At 35.9% G+C, this 23739-nt stretch overlaps 4 protein-coding genes across 5 annotated transcripts; 3 read left to right on the top strand and 1 right to left on the bottom strand.

Annotated features, from left to right (window-relative positions):
- The first annotated feature begins 172 nt into the window (after positions 1–172).
- Positions 173–6672, top strand: LOC113111853 (major facilitator superfamily domain-containing protein 8-like). Its single transcript, XM_026277016.1, has 12 exons — positions 173–547; positions 944–1017; positions 1425–1468; positions 2252–2492; positions 2765–2878; positions 3030–3174; positions 3327–3385; positions 3473–3581; positions 3663–3797; positions 4144–4247; positions 4984–5198; positions 5304–6672. Exons 1-12 carry the CDS (start codon positions 492–494, stop codon positions 5508–5510), a joined length of 1503 nt encoding a protein of 500 aa, XP_026132801.1. The 5' UTR covers positions 173–491; the 3' UTR covers positions 5511–6672.
- An 850-nt stretch (positions 6673–7522) lies between these two features.
- Positions 7523–18775, bottom strand: zcchc4 (zinc finger, CCHC domain containing 4). Its single transcript, XM_026277013.1, has 13 exons — positions 18572–18775; positions 18355–18473; positions 17255–17337; positions 16820–17098; positions 15532–15612; positions 10172–10244; positions 9937–10084; positions 9395–9495; positions 9182–9303; positions 8810–8885; positions 8685–8736; positions 8458–8590; positions 7523–7944 (listed from the first exon to the last, which is right to left on the bottom strand). Exons 1-13 carry the CDS (start codon positions 18663–18665, stop codon positions 7860–7862), a joined length of 1446 nt encoding a protein of 481 aa, XP_026132798.1. The 5' UTR covers positions 18666–18775; the 3' UTR covers positions 7523–7859.
- Positions 10251–14408, top strand: LOC113111852 (tripartite motif-containing protein 14). 2 transcript variants are annotated; one of them, XM_026277015.1, is made up of 7 exons: positions 10251–10563; positions 10962–11124; positions 11842–11931; positions 12144–12374; positions 12468–12487; positions 12606–12748; positions 13486–14408. In XM_026277015.1, exons 2-7 carry the CDS (start codon positions 10972–10974, stop codon positions 14076–14078), a joined length of 1230 nt encoding a protein of 409 aa, XP_026132800.1. In that variant the 5' UTR covers positions 10251–10563; positions 10962–10971; the 3' UTR covers positions 14079–14408. The 2 variants fall into 2 exon arrangements, with proteins under 2 accessions (XP_026132800.1, XP_026132799.1); XM_026277014.1 differs by having other exon boundaries at positions 10957–11124.
- A 956-nt stretch (positions 18776–19731) lies between the features above and the next one.
- Positions 19732–22967, top strand: LOC113112233 (borealin-2-like). Its single transcript, XM_026277664.1, has 10 exons — positions 19732–19892; positions 19976–20107; positions 20181–20221; positions 20317–20368; positions 20458–20528; positions 20605–20654; positions 22359–22442; positions 22537–22600; positions 22677–22763; positions 22845–22967. The coding sequence occupies exons 1-10, from the start codon at positions 19763–19765 to the stop codon at positions 22893–22895; spliced, it is 762 nt and encodes a 253-aa protein (XP_026133449.1). The 5' UTR covers positions 19732–19762; the 3' UTR covers positions 22896–22967.
- Positions 22968–23739: the final 772 nt, after the last annotated feature.

The following is a 23739-nucleotide window of genomic DNA, read 5'->3' as shown; positions in this document are numbered from 1 at the left end:
CATTTTTAATATGCAAATCAGCTAATTAGAATGATTTTTGACGGATCATGTGACACTGAAGGTTGTGTGTTAATGGCTGCCGAAAATTCAACTAGGTATGTCATCACAGGAATAAATAAATAAAAAAGAAAGAAAGAAGACAAGACAAGACAAGAGAAGGGACTTTGGGGACCTTTATTTTGAAATTTGTAATTCGCGGTTGTGTTTGTCACAACTCACGTGTGACCACGATCCTTCAAATGATACAAGATTGCGTTGAAACAACAACACCTATGGACTTTAGACTGCTCTTGAAATAACGCCGAATTACTCTTAACACTACTGTGCCTATAACAGCTAAAATGGGAATATTATACAAAGACCGTTTTCGAGATATCTGTTGTGCAAATCTAGACAGTTTTCAGTCAAGTTAACTTAATTATAAAGAGCATGTCAATGTAAAGAACTGACCTATCTTCGTTTCATTTTCGCAAGCTGCTTAATCTCTAATAATGTCTCTTGTGGAATCTGACGAAAACACTCCGCTTCTCAGAGGCGAAAGTACAAGGTAAATTTTGATAATTGCATTTGTAATTTCGTAGTCTGGCTGGTCTGATCTTATTTTCTGTTATGGAATGTCTGAATTGAAATATTTAGCTCGAACGATCTAACAATGTTGCCTGTGTGTGTCGAGTCACAAGGGGATTTCTGTCACTAATGCTCAACATGATAAGTTCAAAATAGATTAAGTCGAGCCAGTGTGAAAGTTTAAGTGTGAAACAGTGAAGTGAATATATGAATGTTATATCAATCATGAGCTGCTGTCATACTACACGCATAACATCCATAATGCATGAAATCATTGTAATTAAATATACTTCAGTGTATACCATCAAGAGCTAAGATTGTTATTTATATATCCATGACCATGAATGTTAATAAACTGTGTCTTTTCCTCTGAAAGTGGTGGGGATGCAGACAGAAGCCGGTGGAGGTCCATCAGGGTCATGTATTTCACTATGTTCCTTAGCAGCGTTGGTAAGAAATACATTCTTACTCTCTCATAACATTATTCCTGCTTTGACTGTGTTACTTATCAGATTACGGTAAATACTGCTGTGCAGATGTATTGTGCTGTTCGGTTCAGTGAACAAACATGCATCCATCATGCATTCATGCATTCATTTCAAATCTGAAAACCTGCTGTAAACTGCAGGATGTTTGTGCAATATCAGGACACGCCATGTTTAAATGTACACTGTGCAATGTGATCCAACATTTTATGCCTGTAAACATCATAAAAAATTGTAAAACAAGAAAGAATCTCTCTGTACAGCTGTTGTAATTAAAATAGATATATAAATTAATGTTTGTGCATTGCTTGTATAGTATAAAGTACATGCATGTAATATGTTTCACTGATTGCATTGTTTTTTTCCCCTTAGGTTTTAGTATTGTCATTACTTCCATATGGCCCTATTTGAAGAAAGTAAGTGCATTTGCATTTACACACACTTTATTACATAATAGTCAGGCTGTGCATTTTTGTAAGCTGATGCATTTCTTGGTAATCAAACTCATGACCTTGTTGTTTCACAGCATCATGTTCTACTGCTTGATTTACAGGAACAAAGTGTTTTCTGTGCAGCTGAGATTTGAGTGAAGTGAATGTTCATTAGAATGGCCGTTCTATAAATACTGTGCAGAGTATGATTCCTTGAGCTAAGCTTGATGATCAAACTAGAAGTGAAAGAGGGAAGTGGGTATATGTGCGTTTCATTTCCAAGAAAGTGTGCCAAAGATTCTTAAATGCATCAAATGAAACCTATTCCCTGAGAATCTTAAATGTTGTCTAAAATCTGTAGAGGTTTTCGATTCTGTAAAATAGAATATTGTTTTTTTGGCATCGTATTTCAAAAAGTGAAACTCGTACATTCTAGATTCATTATATGTAAAACATTTCAGAAGTTTTTTTTGTTTGTTTTGATTAGAGCTTATACTGTAGCTTTGCCCATTTACAAAGTACATTTTTTTTTATGGTAGGTTTATTTTAAAGGGACAGAGACAAAATACCAATCAAAAAACACATACATTTAAAATGCATTCCAAATATTATTTTATTTAAATTTATTAAAACATACGGTTTATTAAAAAAGTTTTTGTTGAGATTGCTCGGTTCACTGAAGCCATTTGCCCAGAAATTTATCAAGCATTGTTACTCAGTGACTGTCTTGTAAATCCATCAGTCATGCTCTATATATTTCTTTTTTAGATTGATAAAAGTGCAGATGCCAGTTTCTTGGGATGGGTTGTTGCTGCATATAGTTTGGGTCAGATGGTGGCCTCACCCCTCTTTGGATTGTGGTCCAACCACAGGCCTCGACGAGAGCCTCTAGTCTGCTCTATATTCATCAACGTCTCTGCTAACATTTACTACGCCTATGTCTACCTACCTTCCTCACACAAAAAAATTCACATGCTTTTGGCTCGTACATTTGTGGGCATTGGAGCAGGTAAACTTATACACATCTCACACATTAAGAAATGAATACTTTCCTTCAGCAAGGTTGCATTAAATTGATAGCGAAGACTATTGATAATGTTACAAGAATCTATTTTAAATAAATTATTTTAATTTCTAATTTTATATTCTATTTTAGAATATTACAATTTTACTGTATTTTTGATCAAATAACTGCAGCCTATGAGCAGAAGAGACTTCTTCCTTATTTTAATCTTATTTTTATCTAGATGCATTGTTAAGCTCCTTTATCCTGTCCTGTAGGTAATGTAGCAGTTGTGAGGTCCTATGTGGCTAGTGCCACTTCCCTGAAGGAAAGAACCTGTGCAATGGCAAACATGAGTGCCTGCCAGGCTCTCGGCTTCATACTCGGCCCAGGTTTGTGTGAAGGCAATAAAAGCATGCTAGTCGCAAGAATGCGTTTGAACTGAAAACGGTCTGCAAGAACAGTAATTGTTCTCAACTTATCTTGATAGTGTTTTTTTAATCATTAACTTTTTATAAGATATTGATTGCATTCATTTCTCAGCCCTGCAAGCTGCTTTGGCATTCATTGGAGAGACTGGCGTCAATGTGAATGTCATCCAGCTTTGGGTTAATATGTACACTGCTCCAGCACTATTGGCAGCCTTCTTCGGCATCATTAACATTCTGCTGGTTATATTAGTCTTGAGGTAATGGTTTAACCTCTGTATTTTATAGCATTTGGTAATGGCTAAATACATGAACACTTAAATGTTAAATTTCAGGTTTGACCTAAAGCTTACATCATTTGAGTACTTGAATTAAGCAATGCATAGAATTGAAAATGTTTTACATGATTTAGGGAGCACTTTGTGGATGACCATGGAAATGATATCCGTGCAATTAACTACACCTCAGAGGGTAAGATATTTATTTTATGGTTTAAATACTTCTAGTGGTGTCACTGTACAGTCTATTTTACCCCGTTCTTTGTCTTTGTGTCTTTAGAGCAAGTAGATGTGGCTCCTGAGGCAGAAGGTGATATCGACCAGATCGCAGTGTTCACATCTAATGTCCTTTTCTTTGTCATTCTCTTCATTTTTGCTGTGTTTGAAACGTAAGTGGTTTGATTCTAATCTAGACTCATTTTCTTTTCTGATTGTTACATATTCATGTGTGATTTTTTTTTTCCCTTCAGTATATCTACTCCTTTATCAATGGACATGTTTGCATGGACGAGGAAAGAAGCTGTTTCGTACAATGGTATCATATTGGCTGCCATTGGTTTTGAGTCCATCCTCGTGTTCGTGGTTGTAAAAGTGGTCTCGGCACGGTAAAAAATGTTTGGATTTTGGTTATTGGAATTTTTTTTTGTACAGTAATTGCTGTTCCTCTTTTGCAGTATCTCATTGTGTTTGGAATGTTTTGAAGAACTTATTTAGAATATTTAGACCTGCTTTTTTACTTCAGTCTGACACATCACAAGCTTATGGTGCCATGAAACCTCTTAGTCATCTTAGGAAATCTTTGTGTTGCTTGCATTTTTCCCCCTGCTGTACCCAACACATATAATGGATGTTAGCAGTTTTTGAAAACACTACTTCCTCATTGCTCGATTTGCTGACTGACTGATCAGATCTCAGATAAAATGTTTTTTTTGGTTGTGTTTTTTTTTTCAGGGTAGGAGATCGCCCACTGCTACTTGGAGGCTTGATTTTCATATTTGTGGGTTTCTTTATCTTGTTGCCATGGGGAAATCAATATCCTAAAATACAGTGGGCAGGTACGGTTTCCAAATAACTCCGCAAAGCTGGTTTGCAAGTTATTTTATTATTAAAGTAGCAATATACTTAACTTTTGAAAAAGTGTTTTAAATAAATCATTTTTTATTCTGAAAGGATGCATTAAATAGATCAAAGGTGCGGGTAAAATGACACTTTATGTTACAATACAATGTCACATGTTATATTTACGGTACTTGCTGCAGTAATAACAGTAAATTATGCATGATAACATGCAACTAAACCTAAACCAAACCCTATTTCTAAACCTAACCACGTGGTAAGTATTTTTTCAATAATATTACTCAGTACTTAAGTGTATAGTAACACTGTAACTAAGGCACCTTAAAATAAAGTGTAACCAAGAATTCAATTAAATACTAAGTAATGCTTTTCCTTTATCCCGGTTTCTGCAAAAGTATCAAGCAGCATGAATGTTTTCAACAGTTTCTAAAATCAGCATATTAAAAAGATCTTGTGACGGAGTAATATCTGGAGTAATATCTGCTGGAAATTCAGCTATGCTATCATAAGGATAAATGACATTTTAAAATATATTCAAATAGAAAACAGTTATTTAAAATGATGAAATTAATACTGTACATTTGATTTAATAAATGCATCCTTGGTGAGCATATGAAGCTCTTCTAAAAAAAAACCCATGCTTTTGATTGCTAATGTACTGTATATTACAGTAGAATTCAGTGTATATTAAACCAATATTATCCCCATAAACAGACATTCAGAATAACACTAGACTGGCACCCACTCAATCCTCAAACACGTCTCTGGAGCCCACTGGATGCCCATACCAACAGGCCTGGTGCTTGTTTACCCCTGTAATCCACCTGGCACAGTACATTACCTCAGACATCCTGATTGGAGTGGGGTATCCCACATGCAACGTAATGTCCTACACTTTATACTCAAAGATACTTGGCCCCAAACCACAGGTAAAACACTTTTCTTTTGAAATTTCAAATCTCTCATTAAAGTAACACGGTGATTAGTTCAAATGAATGTTATTTATTCTCTTCCCCAATTGTGTGTGAATTCAGGGGGTTTACATGGGCTGGCTGACAGCATCAGGAAGTGGTGCGCGGACCCTCGGGCCTGTGTTTGTCTCTCAGGTCTACACCAACTGGGGACCCCGATGGGCTTTCATTGTCATATGTGGCATAGTGCTAGTTGCAATCGTATTTCTCAGCGCTATGTACAAACGACTTATCGCCTTCTCCATACGCCATGGAATGATAGAAGACTAAGAGCATGACTGACCGGTGCCTCCACCAACTACTAAAGGACAGTTTAGAGAAGTGAGCCTGACCTAAAGATGGAAAACTAAGGCCCCATTTACACTGCATGGTTCAAGTGACCCAATTCCAATTTTTTCCTCTCATGTGGCACAGATCGGATATGACCAGTGAACATGTAAGCAGGAAAAAAACGCATGGATTCCGATTTTCTCAGATCAGGCCTCATTCATATGCGGTAATAAATCGGATATGAATCAGATACGTGCATTTGCGTGTGCCAGATAAATCGGATATTCCCCAGTAAATGCGAGTCGTACTTCATTAAAAAAGTGGGTCAGAACATCTACGTTTGGTAGTTTCAGCAGTGTATAGTGTAAATGCAAAAATTGGATACGGGTCACTTTTATAAAAAGTAAGCATGTCGTCAAAAATCATCGGATTTGACCATCAAGACCTGCAGTGTAAAATGCAGCCTAAGATAACTGTATAAATTGTGGAGCTTTCCAAGCATAATCATGATTCTGAAGAGGCTTAAGAAGTTGTAAATATCTTTATATCTTCTATATGTTGAACTATAGTTTACCTTGTTAACCAAACTGTGAATATAACTACTATTGTCGCAAAATGACATGGATTGACACCACAGAAAACTGAACAGTGGCAGACTCTAAAAAGTCCCATGTGACGGGCAGTATTAATGAATGGCAGCTCAATGGGTTATGAAGCATCGCAGATTATGAGGCCTAAATATTGAGCGTTTAGGATTATGATTGTTTCGGTTTTAATTTATTTTAATAACTTGAATTTCTGGCATTGCTGAGCATTAACAAATGTGTCAGGTGACTTATTAAAATCTGTATTGATGGGACAGGCTTAATACCAATGTTAAAGTTTCTTTCTTTTTAATAACACTAAGCTTAAAATGTACACTAGGTGCTGAGCATCTTGACTTGACTTTGGCTGCCTCCATAATCACTGGATAACTACAAGACTACTGTATTTTAATTTTCACTCCAAATGCTCTTTTGTTTGGTTTGTTAAAGCACATAAATTCTGAAGCACAGAATTTCCTGAGAACTGGCAATTAATTGTTCCTTTAATATTTTTTAATCGTTTCCAGCTTTTTTGTTCCCCTTTCTTTAAATACATTAAAAATGATATTTTACAAGAACTCAAGTTTGTCATTTTTGAAAAATACAGAAATGGGTTACACTTTATTTCGATGGTCCACTTTAGACTATAAGCAACTTTGCAACTACATGTCTACTAATTCTCAGAGTAAACTATTATGTTAGGTGAGAAAAAAGTTGGGACACTACAAATTGTGAATAAAAACAGAATGCAATGATTTGGAAGTTTCAAATTTCAATGCTTTATTCAGAATACAACACAGATGACATATCAAATGTTTAAACTGAGAAAATTTATAATTTTAAGGGAAAAATAAGATTATTTTAAATTTTATGGCATCAACATATTGCTCCACTATTTTTTGCTGCAGCATTGGGGGAATTGGTGATCCTCTGCCCATCTTGACTTCTGAGAGACACTGCCACTCTGAGAGGCTCTTTTATATACAATCATGTTGCCAATTGACCTAATAAGTTGCATATTGGTCCTCCAGTTGTTCCTTATATGGACATTTAATTTTTCTTGCCTCTTATTGCTATTTGTCCCAACTTTTTTGAAATGTGTAGCTCTCATGAAATCCAAAATGAGCCAATATTTGGCATGCCATTTCAAAATGTCTCACTTTCAACATTTGATATGTTATCTATAATTTGTACAGTGTCCCAACTTTTTTGGAATCGGGTTTGTAGAATAAGTTGTATACTTGTAAAGTAGACCGTATGTTGTGTGTATGTTGTGGACCCATGAAAATAAAGTGTTAGAAGATATTTAGCAGACAATCTACTACTATTCTTATGATTGCTAGTTGACATGTAGTTGCAAAGCTTATGTTAGTAGAATGTCTAAAGTGGACTATCGAAAAAGTGTTAAAGTGCCAAAAATGAAATTCATTCCAGTAATACAGTAGTTTTATTCAAAGATTTTATCCACAGATTGTCACTGTTTGAGAAAGATAAACTGGAACAAAACTTCTCTGAAACGTTACTCCAGACCAAGGATGATGTTTGTTCACACAACGTTTCAATTTTACTGAGAAAGTTGCAGTGTAGGATGAGCATATGACAAAAAAACAGGATGCAAGAAGACAACTATGGCTGTACATACACAACAACCTTCTTGTATAGATGTAGGTTAGCTGTTTCACACTCTGTGATCACACTGTTTGTTATCATGATGCAATTTTCAGCAGCCAAAACCCATCCTGTAATGCACCGTGCGTGTATCTGTTCATCTCCTCTTGTTCTTAGTTGTGGATTTGCCAGCAGTGTGTTTTAACAGTCCTGGAGCACCACGGCCACCCGGCACAATCAGTCTGTTGGCAAAACATGTAAGAGAATCATTAGTATTAAATAGACCTGAGAGTGCAGAAATCATCATATTAAGTGATATTCCTGAATATGCATGTTGTGTTTTTGTCATTTGTATTATATTTATTTATTTTTTAGGTCCTTAATGTCAATATAGTTTTACATTTCTATTTTAGTTTTAGTTACTTCAGTACATCAATTTACATTTATTACATTTAGTCATTAAACAGATGTTAGAAAGGTAGTTACTGGTAGATTTTTTTAAAGAATAGAATTAGAATGAGTGCTAAAGTTAGAGGGTCAAATAAAGATGGAAGAGATGGATTTTAAGCCGATTCTTGAAGATGGATAAAGACTGAGTGAGTTAGGGAGGTCATTCCACCAGGAGGGAACATTTAATTTAATATATATATATGTGTGTGTGTCTGTGTGTTATTTCAGTAAATGTTTAATATAACTCAAGCAACTTTTTTTTGTGTGTGTTTAAGTTGCCTATAATAACCCTGGTTTATACTCGCCGTTTATTGTGTTTCTTAGGACAGGCTCTAAGTTTGTGTTTTTGGCTGCCGCAGTTGAAACAGCCAGTTTGGCTCTGACCACAAGGGTGATCAGGGAGAGCACAGTGACCACATGAGGAACAATGACGCCATGCTGGAGAGAGAATAAAAGCAGAAAGAAAGTGGTAAGAGAGTGAGAAATAAACACATTAGGAAACATCAGTTTAAATGAATACAAATCTGCTTACAAGGCTTCACACACCGTCCACATTCATCACAGTGCTTCCATTCTCGCCCATCCTGTGAGAGAAATAAGTAAATGTCAGTTAATCTACATCTATTTTCATACACTGACTAAGAAATGAGCATTCACCTTAGATGGGCACGTGTCACACTTTGGGCAGTGTTTGTTTCCTGCTGACACATACCTCTCACAAACACTGCAAAATCTGAGAAGGATTGAAAAAAAAAAGGTGTAAATGTTTAACCACCTTAAAGCAGTTTATAACAGCATTTATAACTACTTGTATTATTATTATTTTTTTTTACAAATTGGTTTTCTCTCACAAATCCCTTTAAAAAATTACAAAAACAAACAAAATACACTCATACTCAATACATGTATTTAGATAGTCATTGCTTATTTGTAACGTTTGCTAACTATTTTAAAAACAAAAGCATTTTTACGACTTTTTTATGTATCTCTTTCAAATCAAAAACTCAGAAATGCATTATTTTTGTGCACCTGTAACCTTCATCCTCTGGTAGAGCGATATCTTTGGGGCTCAGATTGGTGAAAAGTCGAACAGGTGACTGCTTACGGCCTGTCTTTCCGTGTTTATATAGAGGATGGTTATCATAATCAACCTGAGAATGAAGTATAAGACCGGACTATAATACCCTGTAAATGTATTCTTATATTTATTAACATCTTTATAAGACAATATTCCTATAATACCTGGTAATCCAGCATAGAAAAGGAGGGAAAACACTCCAGGATACGGGACTCAAAGAAGTAAGGGAAGATCCAGATCATTGGCATCTGACCTGCATCGCTTACTAAAAATCAACAACGACTAATAAGATTGATAACAGATTATGAAGTGTCTGAGTCACTTGCTCACACTCATGCCGTTCCAAACCTGTATGACATTATTTCTTCCATTGAATATAAAAGGAAAAATTGTGCAATTGTGCTGGTCTCTCCTTTCAATGTAATTACAGGAAATGGATGGAAACTGAGGGTTTCAAGTATGCAAATAAGTAATTTGATAGCTTTGTGTGAGATCAGCGAACACAATTTTTACTTTCGTCTTCCTCTGAAGAAAAAAATTCACTGAAAGTCAAATGGAAGTTGAGTGGATAATGGCAGAATTTGACTTTTTTGGTAAACTGTTGAAAATGCATTAATGCAATTTCTTTGAAAGTAAAACATACACAAGTGCAAGTCATCCAAAGTAAGTCCTCTTATGGCTTAGTAAAGCATGCTGTTCCTCAAACCTTTATTCTGAATTCTCCAGGTGATTGACATCTGAGAGAAACTGTTGGCTAGGGGCTTCACTAGGCCTCCGAATGGGGGGTCTGTTATCATGACTACCTTGGCTCCTTCCTCCTCACGCAGAAAGCCTTGAAAAAACGTGACCGCTTCCTGCAAAACAGCGTATGATGACTTATCAGAATGTACTACAGTTGACCACATTTGACGTCAAAGGAGGCTTTTTTTTTCTTCTTTTACCTCATCATCAAAAAAGTGATGGTTGAACATATTATAGCGGCAGAACTCATCCTGCCCGTAAAACTGACAGTACCTAAGAGGGCGAAAAAATAAAGGGGTTGATGCTTGCAAAATGCATGCAATGCAAGTGTCAACATGCATTTCAGAACAGCTAAATAAAAACCTCAATCTGCTGCTACTTCCAAACCCTGCAGCAGGTCAACAAGTCTGGAATTGAGCAGACATAGTCCTGCTAGATATAAAACATTGCAAAAGTGTGCACACACAGGCTTTGACTTGTTAAAAGGGGCTGCACACCTTTTTTTACCACATTCCACAGACGAACATAGCAGTGCTTGCAGGAAGACGACAACAACTAAACACATTGACTAATTCTCTTATCCATCTATTAGGTAAGTTATGTTATTACATATTTCAGTTACAAAGAACACAACTGTACAAAGAACTGTGTGACTTGATATTGTGCCAATGTTAAGATAGACGTGCAAGCTGCTCGAAAGTACGGTTACGATTCAAATGTTCAGTTCCTTGCTTTGGGCTATGGAGATAGAAATGCAACTTTAGGCATTCTGTGTGTTCTAGGAAAGGTTTGGCTTGCTCCGACATTTTATGCATTAGCAAGAAGTCAGAAGAAACTAGTTTCAAAGTCCTCTGAGAAAACCAGCTAATTTAGAGCATTTTCTACATTTTTACTTATTCTACAGCTGTATACAGTTTATTGACACAATGATCACTAAAAGCTACTAGAGTGATGTTTGTGATGTTTTTTTTTCACATTGGCTCAGAGGAGACTTGGACAGATGGCAGAGGAAGACTTTCGGCCTTTATCAGAGGAAATAAGTTCCTTCTGTCTGGTAACCGAGGCTCGTTCAGGGACACAAGTTACCCAGCCCTTCCCACGCTCTCCAAAACTGATCAGGAGAACTGGAGCCAACTCTCCGAAACCCTCCGAGGTAATGACAGATTTTCTAACCTGCTAGACAAATAAAACATAAGAATGTGGTCATGCCAGAAATCTTCTCTAGGAATACTCTTATGGTTGTTGTTGAGTTTGAACATGTGCTCCAACAATGAAAAGCAAGTTTAAGACTTTCATTAATATTCAAAAATTTGGAGTTGGTAATTTTTATTTATGCTCACCGTGTATCACTGTATACAAGTGAAATTGAAAACAAGTGTATCAGTAAAAACAATTATATTGTGAAATGTCATTACAATTTGAAGTAACTGTTTCATTTTTATTTATTTATTTATTTATTTTTATTTTATATTTTTATTTATTTCTGTGATGCCAAAGTTGAATTTCCAGCAGCTATTACTTCAGTCATCTGTGTCATATGATCCTTTAGAAATCACTCTAATATGCCTATTTCTGCTTAGCAAATTTTCTTATTATCAGTGTTAATAAAAGCTGTAATATACAAATATAACTTGTATTGTATTACGTATTTAATCAGTTAAATGCACCATTGGTGAATAAACATACTCATTTATTAATTATATATATATATATATATATATATATATATATATATATATATATATATATATATATATATATATATATATATATATATATATATATATATATAAATATCTTACTGACCCCAAACCTTTGAGTAGTAGTGTGCAGTAAATAAATATATAATTCAAAAATCTCATGTAAACAGCTGCCAGTCTGGTTGGATGACTTGAAGAAGGAGAGGAAAAAAACAGAGTCCCATCTGGAATCAATTAAAAAGCGGCAAGCAAACCTGAATGTAAGCAAAACCCTTTTGGGAATTTAATTTGATGGTAAAAAGTGATCTGTATGACTGCTGCTTGGCATGAAGGGCTTGACCAGAAGCAAGAAAAAAGTATCTTTTGAATAAAAAAAAAAAAAAAAAAAGCCCAGAAACTATACTGAATGTCTGCTTGACAGAGAACTATTGTTGAAATTAAATAACTAATGAATCCTCCATCTCTGCTGAAGATGAGCTCAGAGGCCATGAAGCAGCAGGTACAGGAGTGCTTCGAGGAGCTACATATGGCTCTGCAGGAGGATGAGAAGGCTGTTCTGGACATGATCGAGCAAGACCGCCGGGAGACCAGCAGTAAACTAAACCGAATCCTTCAAGACTGGAATCAACACCTCAGTCTCCTGCAGAAACACATCAGTGCTATTCAATCAGCTCAACAGAGCCCAGCAGAGTCGATGAAGCAGGTAACCATCAAGGATAAAACATGCATTTCATGTCGTTGTAATAAAATGTATGGATCACATATATTCTCTTCTGCATGTTCCCTCTCCTTTCAGCCATTTCCTGAGGATTTTACGTAAGGCCATATTTTACCATTTCATGAATAGATATAAATTATCAAAACAACATGCCTTACCATGTTCTGTTCGATAGCAAACATGCTGTACGTTTGATTCTGATGTATATTTAACTAGATTGGCTAGCTGTCGTAAGAAACTGGACCCAGCTGAAGGGGAGATAAAAATGAATGAAGAAAGGATCCATAAGCTCATGAAGGTTCTTAGGAACATCTCAAAAGATCTGAAAGCCCAGCTCCAACGAAAGAACCTGCTTCTGGGTACAAAACACTATCAGCCCCTAAAACCCATAAATCAAGTTAATGCTAAATATATCCTCTAAATATATATATTTTAAAATATATTATACATATCATGTGCGTGTGCGCGTGTGTGTATATATATACACACACACGCACACACACACGGTTCAAAAGTTTGGGGTCAGTAGGATTAAAAATAAATTATGTATGTATATATATATATATATATAACAAAAGTGACAGTAGGGGCATTTATAATTGTACAAAATTTATATTTCAAATATATAATTAATTATTTTCTTTCAATTTAATTTAATTATTTTTCTCCCCAGAAATGTTAATAATTAAGAAATATTTAATATTTTAATATAATTAAGAATATTCAGCTTTCCATCTCAGGAATAAAATACATTTCCAAATATATTACAATTGTTATAATATTTCAGAAGAAAATAGGTATGTATATATATATATATATATATATATATATATATATATATATATATATATATATATATATACACACACACACACACACACTGATCTCAAACTGTTGAACAGTAGTGTATATCATACATACGGTGTTTAAAAATATAGATAATTTGTGTGTTCTGTGCATAATTTTTTAGACTGTATTATATATTCCATATATCATGATGTATTGAAAGGATTAGCTAATGGACAACAAGAAGTGTTCAAAATATGCTGTAAGTAAATTAGGTGTTTCTGAATATTCTTGCATTTGATCTTGACAGACTCCTTCAATGTGTCGATTGACAAACAGAGCTGTCACAAACAGATCAAGCTGAGCTCAGAAGGACGGGGCCTGTGCCTTTCCTCAGAGGATCGCTGCGTTCCCAATGAGCCTCTGAGGTTTGATCAGTTATACTGCGCCTTGGGCTCTGCTGCTATCACATCTGGGCAGCACTACTGGGAGGTAGATGTGCAATGCTGTCCATCATGGGCTGTGGGCGTGGCTTATGGCAGCCTACAGAGGAGAGGACGGGACAAAGGTGCCAAGCTCGGAAGGAACAGGTGCTCGTGGAGTCTTGAGTTTCAGAATGGGCATCTCACGGCCTGGCACAACGATCGGCATGTGGCACTACCCGTCACAGCAGCTCGGGCAGCACCCAACAGAATAGGGGTGTTTGTAAAGTATCAGAAGGGCCGTCTGGTGTTTTATGATGCTGAGACTATGAGAACGCTACAAGAGTTTTCAGCAGTGCAAAACGCTGTGTTTGAAAGAGCACATCATCAGTTTACTGAGCCTCTCTACCCTGCCTTCCGCTTTTTTTCACCCAAAGACAAAGGCCATGATCATATGGAAATATGCGATCTCAGTCTATAGTTATTATTACCATAATAAAACAATAAAATTAATAAACAGTATTTATTTCAAGCAGAGATCTTTTGTAACATTGTTTTAGAACATAACTGACACTTTTGATCTATTTAATCTTTACTGAATAATATCGTTAATTTCTTTAAAAGACTAAAAAATTTTGAACGGTAACGTATATTATATTTCTTAGATAAAGGGCAATCTTTATGAGCACTAACAGTTATTAATAGTGCAAGCATATAATATATAAGCCTATGTCTTGTACCAAAAAAGCAAAGGTTATCAAGGTAAACTGGAGGAATGGTCAACTTTTCTACCTTATGCAAAAAAAAAAAATATTAAAATAGAGTGTAGTATATACTAATAAATAAAAATAAATTCCACATAAAATACTCAAAAAGTCTGGTGTACCCTCTTAACAATTTAATTCAGTCTATGTGGTTATTTAACCTTTTATTTGCAAAGAATTATGGGTAACACTTTATTTTAAGGTTTCCTTGTTACATGTACTTACTATTATAACAACATTAATTAATAACAATAACATCATGCATAATTACATTCAAGTAACCCTAAACCAAACCCTAACCATATAGTAAGTACATGTTGTTTAAGGGGGTGGTTCACTGTTTTTTTTTTCTTCTAGGCTTGATTGTGTTTATGGGGTGCAGTCTAACATGTGTTAATGCTTCATTTAAAAAAAAAAAAAATAAAATAAAAAACCCCTGATCATTACCTTATAATTTGAAGCCCCTCCCTCAGAAACAGGTGATGTGCTCTGATTGGTTAGCTAACCCAGGTTGTTCTGATTGGCTAAACTGCCTCTGGCGCACGAATAAACATCTCGCCCCTAACCTCAGCGGCAGGTGCTCAGTTTGTATTGTAAACAGCGGCTTCGTTAATATCGTTTATCAGTTTGAGCCTGATTGAGAGGCAGAGGATATTATTGAAGAGGATCGTGCAGAACCTGTGCAAGCTCAGCTTTTAATGGTAGGCCAATGTTTTTTGTTTGTTGTTTTCTCGTACTTTTAGACACACTGTTATTCGTAAATGCTACTGCTTATGTTAGCTTTTAATACATGGTTTTATCCTGAATAAAGTTTTAATAAAGTATGGCAACTGCATGCACATTGATGTTTAATGCTTCCCATAGCTAAGTGAAAATAAGTGTATAATTGTAACATTCATTGCTGTAGCTAAGCTGAGAGAGAGAGAGAGAGAGAGAGAGAGAGAGATGCAGAGCAAGGGGAGGAACAGGTTTGAGAACCGCTGCTTTAGAACATTGATTTTGAAACTTGTGAATCCATTAGAATCGTTTGAAGACAGAATTGCGATTCATATATGAATAGATTTTTTGCGTGTACCTCCCTTTTCTCTAAAGCAGTACAGTATGGCCTCGCCCCCTTTCCTGCCTTTTCCTGGAGGTGTCACTAACCAAATTATGTTGTATTGTGTTTACCTGTAATCAATATCCAGCAATAAACTCTTCATTTTCGGACTCTTGGCCTCCATATTCCGCAACTTAATCACCTCATGTAATCTGTCAATGTGTAAAAGAGAATCTTAAATTATAAAGTTAAAATGGGCAGAATGGAGATATGTTATCGATTGTACACATAGCATATTTTGCCAATAGACCTTTGAAATTCCACAATGAGCGCGAAAAAGCAAAATGAATATCGGACGTGATGACGCGCTGAAATAAAAAATTAAAAAATATTTCTATGGATGCTTTTACATAGACCGCGCACCAAAAATGCAAAGCTTTTTTTCAAACCAGTCCGACAAATCTTTTCATTTTGCAAAGCATGGGTTGTCCAATAAGATTTGAGCTAGGATCACATGACCAGAGCAGCTGCTGTTGCACTACGAGGCAAAGTGGTGGCGCTGTTTCGAAAACCAGTTTAAACAAACAGAAGAAGAGTATCCCCGATAAGAGAAGAGAGTGGATGCGGAGTTCTTTTTATCGTTGCTATTTAAGAACAGATTTATTCTAACACGTTCTTTATGTAGAATAAAATTTCTTTTAATTGACCACTGAATTATGTGATCTGTAGAGCACTGTCCGTTTCCTGCCACATGCGCGAGTGTTATGTATGAGTCAAAGCGTGTTCACTCTTTTTCTTCATATGAAATATGAAACCAAATAAACATGATTATGACAAAATATTTTCTTGTATGTGTTTTGTACGCATCTCATGGTATTTTTATAGCAATAAATTGTTTATGATAAATATTAGCATTGTACCGTTATTAAACATACAAAGAGTGCATGTGTCTGCCTATTAATCAAAATCAAGTATAGACCAAAATTGGAAGTTACAGTATTACAAGCACTCCATGGTGGTTTAAAGAGGGTAAGTAAATACAGTAATAATTACATTTTCAAGTGTAGCTTGATTCGAACTGTACTTCTAATTATATTTTAGCCTGTATAATATATAGCCTATTCTTATAAGCATTGCAGATAATTTGGTTCTGGTGTAGAACCTTGTTTATCTTAATTTAACGCTGTTTATTGAGCAGTGGATGATGTTAAATCCATTTACGAGATACATATCTGAGGAAAAATGTTTTGTTGGTTGGCGCCTCCTAGCGTGAAGGCGTGAATTAGCAGAAGGCGTTTTGCTTCGCTTTTTCGCATCATGCTCAGTGTGGAAAGGCATTTACTGATAGGAAAACAACTGCACACACTTTAAGATTTTTATAATATAGAAATGAGTATAGCATTAACTGCTTACACTTACCGTGGTGTCCCAACACAGAGAATTTTCTGGAAGCCTAACCCCAAGAGCATGTCCAGGAGGAAATGACAGCTCCGATCCGCAAACAGATACTGTGCATTACTCTTCTTGTTATCTAGAGGACACAGAAGTAGACTGGGCCTTTTCAATCGCTGCACTGTGGTGTCCTCAGAAAGGGCCTTGTGTTTCGCATGATTCGCTCGTTCCTCGGGAAGAATCAGCAGCTGACAGTCCACACAGAACCTTCTCTTCTCCAGCGGGAGAGAAACAAACTCTCTAAATCTGAAGAAGAAACAAACGTACACATATGAAAGGTTTTGTTGAGTCATAGTATCTCTGATACTATTTTTCAGTTTCAGTATGTTTTTGTTTCAATTTTCAGTCATTTCCTCTTTCTGTAAACAGACATGCCGGTATTTGATTTGATGAGGAGTTTACCTAGAGCTGTATTCCCGATGACTGAAAGGAGGCATCTTGGAGCGGTTTTGATCTTCTCTGGCAAGAATCCTTGCCTCAGATATCTGAAGCATAAATTAAATGCATAAAGTGAATGAAAAACTAGTATTCATACATATGTTTTTTTGTCTTATTTGATTAAGGTTTCATTTTTGTTGTATTATGTCTTACATGCTTGTGTTCAGCTGTCATATGTTTTAGATTATTTTATTAACCCTATAAAGCTTACTGTATTATATTTGGTACACAAGTTTCTAAACCTTGCTGAAAAACCTGGTGTACACAATCTACAATGAGTCTTCTGTTGCCAGATTTATACAAAAAAAAACTTTTTTTCTTTCATAACTTTTAGATTTGTATAAGGGTCAAAGATATTTTAATGTCCACATCAAAATACATTTTTACAAGTGTTTTTATATACATAGACAACACATTAAATGCAAGTAAAATGTGTACTTTTATGGTTTCAATTGAGATTTGGGAGAATAAAATGTCAAAATGTGGGTGAAATAATGTTCCATTGTCATCCATTGTAAAATGTATGTTTATGTAAAATTTTAAACAACTTACTTATTCTGACCTATACATATTAAAGTATATAAAAGAAGAAGTGAGCATACTAAATTGTAATGCATTGAAAATGTATTCCTGGCAAATGGCCAAAATGGGATTGTGGCATAGTTTAAAAATGTAAAATTACAAGAAAGTAGTATTTGGGGTAAAACTAATTAGTCTTTAATATGTTGTGAACTGATTCTTGTGGTAAACAAGATAACAAGATTGTTATGGTTACACCGAATAACATTTCAGTGGCTGTTTTTTGTAAATCACGGTAAAATTTTTGCCTATGATATATATATTTTGCGCAGAAAAAAAAAATCAAAGCTGTATTACACTTATTGTTTTTCATGTATTATTATTTTCATTATTTCATGTCAGGCTTTACAGGATTTAATATATTCGTCTTATATATTTTTTCAAATATAAGTTTGCTTGTAGTATTTAATAAAAAAAAAAAAACCGTTGTAAACTGTTACATTAAAATTGGTAATACAATAAATACAATGCTAGTCCTAGTTAACCTTTTCGTCTGCCCACTGAAAAAAGTTGCAGTCTTTTCTGTCCCGACAAGCAGAGCATGCGTAAAACCTCCTTCCTTTCTCTTCTCCAAAGCCAGTTTTCTCGAACAACAGAGCGGGTCCTGGGAAAAGCACGTGTCGATGAAAACATATGGTATTAATTACATTTTAGAATAAGACTATTGACACGGCAGCAATAAACGTATAATTGATCTCATACCATGTGGACACCGTGGTGCAGTTTTGTCCATTTCATTCTGAATAATAACTTCTATTCCGCCACTATCCACGGCATCATCCACTATTTTACTCATATTTGCCAGAAACCTCACATGTGAGAATCAAAACAACTCTCGCATGCTTGACAGGAGGCTGCTGTAGTAAGTTAGACATCTAAATGTGTCGCACACATATGACGTCGTGTATCGTCGCCTAAATTTGATCGTGTTTTATTAACTCTACACCTACACACCCTTAACCTACCCCTTACAATAATGAAAATAATAGTAATTATTGCTGCACAGTGTGACAAAAATTACGCTGTATTGATGTGCCCATGCAGCGTAGGGTGAGTGTCTCAGTACACTTTGATTTTTTTGCACTGTAACATTTATTTATTGATTTATTATAATTGATATAAATATAAAATCTAATTATATGAATAAAAAAACTATTTTGGTCAGTTTTCCAAAAAGAGGGCAGTAGACGGGGCAGGAGGCGGGGCTTCGCCCAACGTAGCATACGTAACAAGTTTTTTTGTTTGTTTGCTTGTTTGGTTTTTAGAATAAATAAAAATAAATCAAGAAGATATAATAGAAAAAGAACAGGGAATGCTAGTGTTAGAGTATTTAAAAATAAATAAATAAAACAAGTCAATAGAACAGAGAAAGAATAGATTGTGCTTGTGTTAGAAGGTCATTTTTTATAATAAATAAGAAAATAAGCAGAAATAATAGAGAAAGAATGCTAGTGTTAAATGCTCCTTTCCTTTTAAAATAAAACAAGTAGTTAGAATAGAAATAGACTAGAGAGTGCTAGACTTAAATAAAGATTAAAAAGGATGTATTTTCAGCCTTTTTCTGAAAATGATTGAATTGGGCAGGTCATTCCTTCAGGAGGGAACAATTAATGTAGAAGTCCATATCAAAATGTTTCAATACAGGCATTTCAGTCAAATGTATTTTATGCAATATTTTAAACCTTTTACCCACTTGGGAAAATCAACCCATGGAAACAGTTTACAAGCAAAGTAGTGCCACGATTTGAGATAAATCTAAACGCATATCCAGGCCAGTAAATGGCGCTAGTGAACCCTCGCTGTTAAAACAGAAGAGGGTAATTGGTGAACACCTGCTCCGAATTTTGTCCCTATTTATAAAAAGTTCTGAAGTTCTGTTTTCTTGTTATTAACATGGCTTCACGAAGAACTAGAAAAGTCAGTCAGGACTCTGACGGTCAGCCTGACGGGCTGCACAACTATGACCAGAAAGTTAGACTTACTAAAAGAAAAGAGCTGTTTATACAGCAGTTTGAGAAGGAAGGTCAGTCACGTATCACAATCAATATATGCTATTTTCTGTTTTTATATATTAACGAACCCAATCTTTTACTTGCATGGGGACAGCCCAGGACCGGATAAATGAAATGGAGGCTAATCTGAACAAATTACTGGCCACTGTGGACCGAGTCTTCAAAATAGAACTGATGAAAATGCCCCAGTCGCTCCACACCACGCTGATAAAAGATCTAATGAATGGTACAACAATTACAGCGCCTGTTTGTCCTGTCTTGATGGTTTTTATTATTTATAATCTCTAAATGTGTTTCAGATGATGACACTTCTGTGGGGGAGGTCACTATGGCGCTCAAGGTAAAATGATTTTGCTGCCCTCTTGTGTTCTCTTCAGGTAACCGCAACACTTACATCAGTACTGGTGGATGCTTTCTGTCTTTTTTTTCGTTTAGTGTGCGTCCCCGGAAATTCAGAAACCCTTATCTCGAAAGCAAAGCAAAAAAGGTGTTTTTTTTTTTTTTGTTTTTTTTTATTAAGCGGTTTTTTAATGTAACCTTCATTCCTTTTAAGGTTCGCTTTAACTTTATTTTTAGGTTTGAGTGTCACAGTAGGCCAACAAAGGTCATCAGGTCAAAACAAGACTGCTCCAGTTGAAGGTCCAAAGGTACTGACCCCCCATTTGTTACGTCATATTTGTGGGTACTTAATTTAAATCTTACTTCTGAGTTTTGCTGTCACAGAAACCCACCAAGAAGACCCTGCACAACAGTAAGAGCACTGGAAGTCTGAGGTAAACTTTACATTGTATTTAACCTGGTTATTTTAGATGGCTGTTTGTTTTGAATTTATTCCTTCATTGGAACCGTACAATCTACAGTCACAATGAAGTAGTCTTTGATAATGTGTGTGTGTGTGTGTGTGTATACAAATGCAAAAACAAAATTTTTCTGAAAACGATGACTTGTATAATGTGTTTTTTATATACAGTAATGTTCATTTCTTTTAATTTTGTTTATTATAACTGACAACTAAAGAAAATCCCAAATGCAGTATCTCAGAAAATTTGAATATTGTGAAAAGGTTCAATATTGAAGATGCCTGGTGCCACACTCAAATTGGCTAATTAACTCAAAACACCTGCAAAGGCCTTTTAAATGGTCTCTCAGTCTAGTTCTGTAGGCTACACCGTCATTGGTAGGACTGCTGACTTGACAGTTGTCCAAAAGACGACCATTTACCCCTTGCACAAGGAGGGCAAGACACAAAAGGTCATTGCAAAAGAGTCTGGCTGTTCACGGAGCTCTTTGTCCAAGCACGTTGATAGAGAGGCGAAGGGAAGGAAAAGATGTGGTAGAAAGTGTACAAGCAATAGAGATAACTGCACCCTGGAGGGGATTGTGAAACAAAACCCATTCAAAAATGCGGGGGAGATTCACAGAGTGGACTGCAGCTGGAGCAAGTGCTTCAAGAACCACTACACACAGACGTATGCAAGACATTGGTTTCCGCTGTCGCATTCCTTGTGTCAACCCACTATTGAACAACAGACAGCATCAGAAGTGTCTCACCTGGGCTAAAGACAAAAAGGCCTGGACAGCTGCTGAGAGGTCCAAAGTTATATTCTCTGATGAAAAGTAAATATTGCATTTCCTTTGGATATCAGGGTCCCAGAGACTAGAGGAAGAGAGGAGTCGCACAATCCATGTTGCTTGAAGTCCAGTGTAAAGTTATCACCGTCAGTGGTGGTTTGGGGTGCCGTATCATCTGCTGGTGTAGGTCCACTGGTCCAACTTTATGGAGATGCAGATTTAATTTTCCGACAGGACTTGGCACCTACAAGAAAATTGCATGATTGAAAATCAGTGGGGTATTGGGAAGAGGAAGATGCGATATGAGACCCAAAAATGCAGAAGAGCTGAAGTCCACTATCAGAGCAACCTGGTCTCTCATAACACTTGAGCAGTGCAACAGACTGATCGACTCCATGCCACGCTGCATTGCTGCAGTAATTCAGGCAAATGGAACCCCAACGAAGTATTGAGTGCTATACATGCTCATATTTTTAATGTTCATACATTTTAGTTGGCCAAGATTTCTTAAAACCCTTTCTTTGTATTGGTCTTAAGTTATATTCTAATTTTGAGATGCTGAATTCGGGATTTTCCCAAATTAAAAGAAACCTTTGAAATGTATCAGTCTGTGTGTAATGAACGAATCTAATATACAAGTTTCACTTTATGAATGGAATTATTGAAATCAGCTTTTTGATGATATTCTAATTATATGACCTGTGTGTGTGTGTATATAATTGAAAATAATCTTTTTTTTTTTTTTTTATATATAAAGACAATGTGCATACAATTAGTCTCATCTTTAGTTTGTTCTGTCTGCTGAGGATTGTGATTGCCTAAGCAATGAATTCCAGGGGGTTGAATTGATTTTGTACATGTTAGGCTGTTTCCTAAAGTTTTGATCGCTCCCCTCTCTTTGACAGATGTGCCTCAACGGCCAGTGCAAAAAGAACCCAAGGAAGGGTTGTCAAAATGGGTGATCCGGCATTGGGGTTGGGTAAATTCAGGTCAGGTTTCCTCACTTCTGTAGTTTTAGCAGTGAGTTTCTTGTGGTGTGGGCATTTGCTAAAGGTTTGATTTGTTTTATTTTTTGACACCTAGACAAACGAGTCGCTCCGTTGGTGATGAGATGGCGACAGCCACAATTGTAACTTCCCATGGAGAAGTGAGTGCATTATAGTATCCATGTTTGTTTTGGCTCAGTATAACGTTCAATAATGGTTATTTTCCACCTTCGAAAGACACTGTTCCTTTCTGAAGACAATAAGGATGACATCAATGTTGAGTTGTTAGATGATGCAGCTGTGCACCAGATGCGAAAAATCAAGGTGAGGGGTTTAAAACCTGCATAATCTCATGTGCTTAAAGAGACCCTGAAATGTAACCTAAGATGTGACTTTTGTTGGCAGGATCTAATGGACTATCTGTGTAACAAAGTGGGTCTCAATAACACCCGCTGATATTTAAAGATTAATATATATTTTTTAAATGTAAAACTATTGTAAAGAGATTTAAATAAAGTGGTTATTTAATTTGGTCCCATCCAGTTTCATTGCCATGTGGTTGTCAATCTCATGTAGGGTTTCTTGAATGAATCGAATAGACTTACAAACTGATTTAGTTCAACACTAGATGGCATCAATTTGCTTATGCACATTTCCCTATTGTGCTGTTGCGCAATATCAGGGTTGATACAGTGAACTAAAATCAGAAATGTATTACTTGGGGAAGATAGGGAAAAGATGAACCGAAATAAAACCGATTTCAGTTATTTATCACTTTAATTTAGCTTGACGTACTAAAGTTAAACTAGACCTATAAAAAGACCGTGAATAATGGAAAATATAAGCTAAAATAAAATTACATTTTCCTCAGTGCAGCTATTTAAATGTATTTGTTTGCCGCTTTATATTTAAGCCATACATTTACATGCCGTTCATTATATTAATATCTGTAGATTTTATTATTGTTGCTTTGAATGTGCCGTCACTGCATTTGCATAACTTGTCCCACACTGTTTGTGCTTCGACTAATGGTGGCTATTAAGTGTTGAGTGGAGGCTTTTTGTGGGCCACCTGATATCGGAGTGGTTTTCTTTCTTGGGAAAATATAAAGTAAATACTCCCTTTGGTTGGCAAGTTTTGCTTTAAAATGAGTCGAATATTAATAATTGTTCTTTCGTTTAGCTGATTATTGCTGTGGCTGATCTCGAGTTTGATTTGCGCACATAAACTCCATTTCCCAGCGGCCCGCTGACACAGTGCGTCTCGTGCAGGAATGGTGCTGAGGCAAATACGCACACGC

The sequence above is a fragment of the Carassius auratus genome, chromosome 12 (genome assembly GCF_003368295.1).
Source record: "Carassius auratus strain Wakin chromosome 12, ASM336829v1, whole genome shotgun sequence".
NCBI lineage: Eukaryota > Metazoa > Chordata > Actinopteri > Cypriniformes > Cyprinidae > Carassius > Carassius auratus.
The sequence above is the reverse complement of the archived record's forward strand: the minus strand, read 5'-3'. Positions and strand labels throughout refer to the sequence as shown.

Coding starts and splice junctions, on each gene's coding strand:
- zcchc4 (XM_026277013.1), bottom strand. CDS start 18,665: ATGAGTAAAATAGTGGATGATGCCGTGGATAGTGGCGGAATAGAAGTT. Junction 17,099..17,254: donor CATCGGGAATACAGCTCTAG/GTAAACTCCTCA, acceptor TTTCTTCTTCAG/ATTTAGAGAGTTTGTTTCTC. Junction 9,304..9,394: donor TTTCTATGCTGGATTACCAG/GTATTATAGGAA, acceptor CTTCATTCTCAG/GTTGATTATGATAACCATCC.
- LOC113111852 (XM_026277015.1), top strand. CDS start 10,972: ATGGCAGAGGAAGACTTTCGGCCTTTATCAGAGGAAATAAGTTCCTTC. Junction 11,125..11,841: donor ACTCTCCGAAACCCTCCGAG/GTAATGACAGAT, acceptor TCATGTAAACAG/CTGCCAGTCTGGTTGGATGA. Junction 11,932..12,143: donor AGCGGCAAGCAAACCTGAAT/GTAAGCAAAACC, acceptor TCTCTGCTGAAG/ATGAGCTCAGAGGCCATGAA.
- LOC113111853 (XM_026277016.1), top strand. CDS start 492: ATGTCTCTTGTGGAATCTGACGAAAACACTCCGCTTCTCAGAGGCGAA. Junction 548..943: donor CTCAGAGGCGAAAGTACAAG/GTAAATTTTGAT, acceptor TTCCTCTGAAAG/TGGTGGGGATGCAGACAGAA. Junction 3,175..3,326: donor CTGGTTATATTAGTCTTGAG/GTAATGGTTTAA, acceptor TACATGATTTAG/GGAGCACTTTGTGGATGACC.
- LOC113112233 (XM_026277664.1), top strand. CDS start 19,763: ATGGCTTCACGAAGAACTAGAAAAGTCAGTCAGGACTCTGACGGTCAG. Junction 19,893..19,975: donor ACAGCAGTTTGAGAAGGAAG/GTCAGTCACGTA, acceptor GCATGGGGACAG/CCCAGGACCGGATAAATGAA. Junction 20,222..20,316: donor AGGTCACTATGGCGCTCAAG/GTAAAATGATTT, acceptor TTTTTCGTTTAG/TGTGCGTCCCCGGAAATTCA.